This window comes from Charadrius vociferus, unplaced genomic scaffold (assembly GCF_000708025.1).
Source record: "Charadrius vociferus isolate BGI_N301 unplaced genomic scaffold, ASM70802v2 scaffold62, whole genome shotgun sequence".
NCBI classification, from domain to species: Eukaryota; Metazoa; Chordata; class Aves; order Charadriiformes; family Charadriidae; genus Charadrius; species Charadrius vociferus.
Genome location: NW_009647419.1, coordinates 3,179,438 through 3,187,323, shown reverse-complemented (window position 1 = coordinate 3,187,323; position 7,886 = coordinate 3,179,438). Strand labels below are relative to the sequence as shown.

Genomic DNA, 7,886 nt, shown 5'->3' with positions numbered 1-7,886 from the left:
CATAACTGCTCTCCCTCCCTCCGTTGGTGCTGCATCCCGGGTGCCTGCACCCCTACCCCAAGCTGAGGCGCCTGGAATTGGTGACTCCGCTCGCTTTTTACCTGACACCCTCCGGAGTAGGAGATTTTGATCCCTCATCCCCTTGCTGGTCTCCTCCAGCTTTTGCTCCAGTGCTTCCAGGGTCCCCCCCCACCGCGCACTGACTGACATCGTTGTGCTGAGCACTTTCTGTCTAGATGGGAGCATGGGACAGCCCAGCCATGCTTGAGCGATGGGAGGGAGCCATCAGGCTCAGATATGATGAGCAAAGTCATCAGGCAGTGGTGCAGGCTTGGGGGGCAGCCAGCTTCTTTGGCCTCCTTGCTGTTTGAGATGGGGATGCTCTCCCTGGGGGCATGGAAAAGAAGAGCTGCTGATGTGCGTGTAGATGTCTGAGGGCATCAGGGGTCCCGTCTCTGCAGCCTGGGATGTAGTGGGGGTCTCTGGGTGTTTTTATAAAGGACTCACCAGCAGGTTGGGGACACCTCTGTTCCACAGCCGAAGTGTGTGCATGATCCCTGGCATCCCGGCTCCAGCTTGTGCCCAAATCCCATAAAGGCAAAGCTCAGAGCCTGACCCTGCACTTCAGCCCAAGAAGCAGCCCTATGGCTGCCCCGGGCTGCCACAGGCCTGGATACTGCCTCTTGTCCCACTGTAGGGCCGCCCAGAGCCCCCATGCCACAGGGTGGCCCCAGGAGGAGCAGGCTGTTACGGGCTACCTGAATGCTGCAAGGGGATGAACTGCCCATCCTCCTCACTGGGGCACGCTCAGCCCCCTTTCCCAGCACGGCCCACAGCATCACACCATGCCTGGGCCATTCCTTCTTGCCTAATGGAGCAGATATGGCCCAGCGGTGATCATAACCATGCTGACTGCTGCAACAGGGAGTCCAGCTCTGTTTTTTACTGGGTCCCCGGTTGCAGCTGCAAAGAGCTCACTCCTCCCTGAGCCCTTTTGGTGGCTGTGGCTGGTCAGGGGGGCTCGGTGTTGTGAAGCCCTGGCTGGAGATGCTGCACTTCTCCGTGTGGCAGGTGGCCCAGCTGCAGTTTTTTCTGGTGCAGGCACGCATGAGTTGCTGCTCCAGATTTCAGGCCTTCAGCAAGCTTGGCAGTACCCCATTGAAATCGCCCCCAATCCAGGGAGATTTGGCTGCTTACCGGGCCCCGTCCCTAGCAATTTTTAGGTTGGCCATCTCCCTTTTAGGGAAGGGGAAGAGTTGATGGCGCCTGCTGCCATACCACAGCGTGTGGGTGCTGGAGGGTAAGGGGTGCCCACAGCCACAGCTCGTGGCTGTCCAGGTATGAATGCATTTCCCCAGATTATCAGATACATGGTATCACCTCCATTCCCATCAAAAAGTCTCTAATTAACATATATATATATTTTTTTTTAACCATTTTCCTCATCTCTTTGGAACCACCTGCAATGACAGTAGCCAGTCCAGGTGTGAAAGTGCAGCCTCAGACTGTCCTGGCAAAGCCGCAGTCACTGTATATCATGCTGAAATGAGTCCCAGCCATGGAAATGAACCCCCTTGCTTACTCTAGACACAGTGTTGTTTTTGTTAGATTTAATTTCATGCTGTTTTGAGTATAGCTTTTGTTGCGGCTGGTGCCACCTCCACACAGCTCTCGTCCTGTTATCGCTCGCTTTCCCCCTTGGAGCTGGCAGGCGTGAGGGAAGCTGCAGGAGCAGCGCAGCTTGGCTTTACTCAGCCATCAGCACTGCCCCGCTCTTCTGGGGCCAGAAGGTTTGATGTGTGCTGCGGGTTTTCCCATCACATTGCCCTTGTGAGCTGGTTGAGAAGTCCATTCTGTATGCCAGCCACGGCAAGCAAGGTTTCGCAGCTGGATTATGCTGCACTTCAGATGGAAAATGACACATGTCATAATGCAAATGGGTGCAATGAAACACGCGGGCCTCAGGGGCCTCTTGTCCCTTTCCCTCAGGGAGTTCAGGGTTAGGGATGAGGCTTTTCTCTGCCCATCAGTGGCTGTGCAATGAGGGACACGTGGGAGTTGCTGAGCTAACGCATTGGTGTGTACAGAGCGGTTGGCTGGAGGAGAGCACTGGGACATGGGCAGTAAAAGCGAAGCTGCCAAGCTCCGTTTCTGCCCCCTCACCCTCTCTGGCTGCAGAGGGTGAGTCTGTGCTGCTCTGTCTGCTCGCTTCCTTGGAAAGATGAGATGCCAGTACTGACCTTCTCTGGAGGAGGGAGCCAGCAGGTTCATGGTGGGCTTTGGGAGGGTTTTCCAGTGCCGCTGTATCTGTGGCAAGCCTGCAGAGCAAGCAGCGAGCTTTTTCCGCAGCCCCTGCTTGGGTTTTATCATGCTGCCATGCCTTGTCCTCCTGCAGGTGCGACCCAGGCTGGGAGGGCGAGTACTGCGAGGAGTGCGTGCGTATGCCAGGGTGTCTCCATGGGACATGCCACCAGCCTTGGCAGTGTATCTGTCACACCGGCTGGGCTGGCAAGTTCTGTGACAAAGGTGAGTCACGGGGCTGGACATCACAGCCTCCAGTGCTGAGGGCAGAAGCCCAGCACACCCTGCATTGCTGGGTGAGCTGACATAGCCAGAAGCCACCCAGGTGATGCCACCTGGGCTGCTCAGGAGATGGGATGTTGCTTGGCTGCCGCAGCTGGCAAAGTCCCCTTCCTGCAGAAGAGGTCAGGCTGCTGGCACCCACTGATGAGTGGGTGCATGGCAAGAGCTGCCATGACACCGGCCATGGGAAATGGAGCAGATGAACTCATTGCCTTTCTCACACCGCGCCTGGGCCCTGGGCAGCACCTCCTACTTCCCCTGGGGCTTCCTGCCTTTGGCAGGTGGCCGCTGGACTCCCCTCCTCTGGCCCTGGGGGGCTCCTCTGTGCCATAGAGAGGTCTGCACTGGTCGGCCAGATGGCGTGCACTGCATTTTCACGTCGTGCAGATTTGCAGGACGATTTGCTCCCTCCGCACCCCCGAGTCTGTGCATTTTGCAGACCATAGCTGGGAGGCACCATGCAGGCACGGCACTTCTATTGCTGCGGGTGCCTGTTGGAGGAGATGTGGGAGAGGCTCCTGCCATTTCTCCGTCTGGCTCTTTTTGATGGGCTGTGTATGAACTGCATTGGCCACACCCCCCTCTTTTCTTGCTAATTCCCACCTTTTTCTTTCCCCTCAGACATCCACATCTGTGAACACCAGTCCCCGTGCCAGAATGGAGCTCAGTGCATCTACGACCGAGACGGGGAATATTCCTGCCTATGTTCAGAAGGCTTTCATGGGAAGGACTGTGAGATGAAGACAGGGCCATGTGAGAAGGCAGGGTGAGACACGGCAGCAGGGGCAGCAAGATTACAGACAGTATTAGCTTCAGGTCACGCGCTGCCAAGCTGCGGCCCAGCTTGGCTCATTATCACTAGATTTCCATGTGCTAGTAGAGTTAAGTCAAAACGCCTTTGGCTTTGGTTTAGCTGTGTGCACCACACAGTCCCGCTGTGTTGCGATCTGAATAGATTCTTGTCCCTCACTATGGTGGGTGTGATGAGCTGACATGCATCATGCGTTTGGGGAGCATCAGGAGGGCATGTTTCCCCTTCAGATTGTTTGGCTGAAGACCATCCCTGGTGCGTGGTGGGCCCATGCATAGCCACAGCCTTTGGGGAGGTCCCACAACTCAGGGACATAGAAACTCCTGCCCGGTCTTTTCCTTGAGAATAGCTACCCCCAGGGAGAGAGACAGCACTGGACCCACTGGCTACGTGAGTGGCTGTGTGTGTTTTCCTCCCTGGGGTGGGGAAGCTGCTTGCTTTCCAAGGCTGTGACCCATCCTTGCTCTCTCCACACAGGTCTCCGTGCAAGAATGGGGGGCAGTGTCAAGATGAAAATGGCTTTGCCAGCAACTTCACCTGCCGGTGCCTCGCTGGCTTTGTGGGGGATCTCTGTGAGAATGACGTGGACGACTGCCTGATGCGTCCCTGTGCCAACGGTGCCACCTGCCACGATGGGATCAACCGCTTCTCCTGCCAGTGCCAGGTGGGCTTCGAAGGGCGTTTCTGCACCATCAACATCAACGACTGTGCCAGCCAGCCATGCAAAAACGGGGCAAAGTGCTACGACCGAATCAACGACTATGACTGCTTGTGTCCTGACCATTTCACTGGCAAAACCTGTGAGATCTCCATCCCCGAGCCCACCTGGGCTCCCCCCTACCACCCTGTGAACCATGAGAATGGCGGGGGTGTGAAAAGCACCACCAGCGAGATGCCAGGGGTGACGCAGCCGGAGCCTGTCAGGACCGTGGTCACGGGGCGGCGTGTGGCCAACCACAGTGAGAAAGAGCCGGGGGGAGGGTTGTTGAAAATCTCTGTGAAGGAGGTGGTGACCCAAAGGGACTCGGGGCTGACTGAAGCCCAGCTGGTGACAGTGCTGGTGTTCGGGGTGCTGACGGCCGTGCTGGTCCTCATCACCGTCCTGCTAATGCTGAGGAACTGGCAGAGGGGCCGTCAGAGGTCAAACTGGTGCCAAAGCCCTTCACAGGCTGCAAGGAAGCTCCAAGACCAGGAGTGTCAGGTGGGCATGCTCAACACCGTCCTGATCGAGCCCAGGAAGACGACAGAGCTGTGAGCTGCGAGGACTCTGAGCCAGGCCCTGGCAGGTCATCATGCTGGCAGACCCCTCGAACTGCACCCTGGGGAGCCACGCCGGAACAAGCTGGGCAGTGGGGAAGGGCTCCCACAGCAGGGAACATGTCAACGAAACCCCTGGGAGTTGAGCATTGGTGCGATGGCCCTGCCTGGGTCTGAGTTGTCTCCTGCCTGGCCGGCACAGGGCATCTGAAAGCAGGGCTGTGTTGGGCCAGCCCTGCAGGGGAGTGGTGACATGCCGCTTGTGGCAGGTCACACCATGCAGTGCCGGTATCATCTGACGTGAGCTCTCAGAAACAGGACGGGTAGTGCTGAGGAGGTCACGGCCTTCTTGCAAGCCCAAATTCTGCCAGGCCCTTTGTAACTCCTCTCTGTGACTACCGGAAGGCGCTGTGTCCTTGTTTGCGCTGGTGTTGGGATGTTTCTTCTGGGGCCTTTGGGATTGTCATGGCTGCACAGGCCTCCCTGCCCCAGTACTGGATGGGGTAGCTCCCGGCTATTTCTGTAGGCTGTTGTTCCAGATGCCATGTCCCTAGGGACTGAGCAAGCACCCTTGCTCCCTGGCCTTGTGGTTCTGTGAGCCACTTCAAAGAGACTCTGGAGATCATTTGGGGTCTCCTCATGCCCTTCTGCTCTGAGTGATGCTGCCTCCTCTTGCTGTCAGACTTGGGGTTACAAACACATTCTGTACTTTCCTCCTGATGATCCAGGGGTCTTCTTCCCCGGCTTACCAAGCCGTCCTTTCTGGTCTGGCCACAAATGACCAAGCTCCTTCCTCTCTCCAGTATACACTCCTGCCTCACCATTTGCTGACAAGGAGGAGCATCATCTTCTCCCCTCTGGCATCCTCTGGGCCTGAGCTGGTCCTTCTCATATGCCCTCGCAGGTGAAACTGGAGATGGACAACGCTGGAGATCTGTTGTGGCTAGTTCAGGAGCAATACAAGATCCAGATCCTCCTTTCCTCTCCCAGTCACTCTGAGGCAGGCAGCTGGCACTAACCTCAAATCAGCCATTGTAGCATTTCTTGATATAACAAAGGCTAAGCTCCCCACAGTGGGTGTGAGGACAGGCTACTGAGCCTGGGATGACCATAGGAAGCAGATACGATATTGCCTTCTCCACCATTGCTAAAGCATAGCTAAGAGGCAGTAGATAGCCTGGTCACTTAGCCTTTGCAATAGGTCTGCTCCTGCCAGTGCTGGTCAGGTGTGCAGCAATCAGCATCTATCTGCCAGGGCCAGGGTTTTCCGTGCCTTCTCATGGAAGAGGCATGGAGGGCTAAGCAGTAGGGTAAAAAAAAACCCACAACCCAAACCCTACTACTGGCCTGTAGAGTTGCAGAGCTGGGTTCAAGATAGTGTGAAGAGAGCAGACAGAGAAGCAAGCACTCAGCCAGAAGGAAGACCTGGGAGAGGGGACTGGGGCTTCATCAGAAAGATTATTTTTTTAATACATGGATGAATGATGTACCTTTATCAAATAAAATAAATACAAGCCCAGAAACAGTGTATCAGAGAATCATAAAATAATTTAGGTTGGAAGGGACCTCTGGACACCAACCTCCTGCTCTCAGCAGATTCAATTAGATCAGCTACTTGTTCTGGATGAGTATCTCCATCACTTCCCTCAAGAATGCAAATCCAGGTTGTGGCAGCGAAGTTGTCTTGCCCTGTGCCCTCACCCCATGCTGCAGGGGTGGAGTTGGCTCCTGCAGCCTCAGGAGAAGGAAAGGGACCTGCCTCAGGACAGTCTAGCCAAGGTGTGTATCTGCTAGGTGTTGTCTCAGTGCTGGGGAAAAGGGGAAAACCCAAGACTGAGTCCAAGGGTGCCCATGGGAAGAGCAAGGTGATCCCAAAACTGAAAGCAGCTAGGGGTTTGCGCAGCTGGGAGCAGGGCAGGAGGGATAGGGAGTTTTCCTTGGAAAAGCAGTCTTGAAATAAACTAGCCTTAGATGCCTTTAATGTAATCCCATTCTGGCCCTTCAGGGGAAGGCCTTCTCCACTGTAAGCTGCAGGAAGAGCAGCAAGGCTCTGGGTGCAGCCTTCTGGGCTATTTGGAGACGTCAGTGCCCCCTGAAAAAAGCAGGGAGCAGGTAGGGTTGTCTTTGTGCAGAGAGGGCACCACTCACAAGGAAGTCTGTGTCTGAGGGGAAAAAGGGACAGGGACCCGAATAACAGAGCTTCACAAGGAAGTTTCCATTTTATTTTAAATTGTACATGTGAGACTAAGTCTCAGACTAGGAGTCACTGATTTTTCAATGAGCAGAAAATCCCTCTGTAATCTCAAAGGGGAGCCCTGGAGGGGAGCAGTATCCCATGAGCCAGGCTTGCGTGGTCCTAAACAGCAGTTCCCATCTTCCCTACTAAAGGAAAGGCTGCAGTGCCATGTGATTGTTCCTGAGGACACAAAATCGCTGTCTGCAAGCAGGAATAAACCCTTTCCTCACCTCAGCAGGTCCTGGCCCTGCAGGGACAGGGCTAGTGGCTGAGGTGAGAGGAAAGCCAGGCACAGAGCCAGGAGGGTTGCCTGGGCTCAGCCCAGGAGGGAGGTCACTGCTGCCCACTGTGCAGGAGGTGCTGGAACAAGGAGCCATCCTTCTTACTTAGGCGGGCGGGCGAATCCAGCTCTGCCACTCTCCCAGATTGCATCACCAGCACTCGGTCTGAGTCCAAGATGGTGTTCAGCCTGTGGACAGCAAATACCAGGACACACATTGGTGGATCTGAGGAGAAACCCTAGATACTGCTTCCCCTGCTGTCAAGGGGTGGCGCAAGACATGCCCAGCACCAGGATCTGCAGAGCTTCTCCCTGTGCACTCAGGGACACACTGCAGTCCAGCTCCCCAGAAAGCCCCTGCACACCACTGAAATGCACCACCTTTTAGGAGAGCACAGTGATGCCTTCCAGTTGCTGGGCATGGCAGGGCACCAGGAGCACAGAGGGAAGCTCTGGGAAGGGAAAGCTCAGAGCATGCCTGATTCTGGGGTTGCACAAGATGTCTCCGTTCCCACAGGAGAGTTATCGAGTTGCTTCTGTTTGCCCCCACATTTCCTCACCTGCCACCTCCTGAGGGCAGCAGAAATGGACTTGTACATCAGCTGCCATTCCCCATCTTTGCTTATGCTGCCACCACCAGTGAATTTGCCCAGTTCTACCCACATTGCTAGCAGGGCAGTAACCTCTAGCCCTGGGAAGGAAAGACAGGGCAGCAGGAA

The 7,886-nt window shown here is 55.6% G+C and overlaps 2 protein-coding genes across 2 annotated transcripts in view; one reads left to right on the top strand and one right to left on the bottom strand.

Moving 5' to 3' along the window:
* DLK2 (delta-like 2 homolog (Drosophila)) overlaps positions 1-4,649 on the top strand; it is a 6,389-nt gene extending 1,740 nt beyond the window's left edge. The window contains exons 3-5 of the mRNA XM_009880404.1: positions 2,385-2,526; positions 3,205-3,349; positions 3,872-4,649. Coding sequence (XP_009878706.1) covers positions 2,385-2,526; positions 3,205-3,349; positions 3,872-4,649 — 1,065 coding nt within the window. The remainder of the gene's footprint in view (positions 1-2,384; positions 2,527-3,204; positions 3,350-3,871) is intronic.
* A 2,571-nt stretch (positions 4,650-7,220) lies between these two features.
* Positions 7,221-7,886, bottom strand: part of ABCC10 (ATP-binding cassette, sub-family C (CFTR/MRP), member 10) — a 16,188-nt gene continuing 15,522 nt past the window's right edge. Inside the window, 1 exon segment of the mRNA XM_009880403.1 lies at positions 7,221-7,356. Within this exon segment, the coding sequence (XP_009878705.1) occupies positions 7,221-7,356 (136 nt within the window).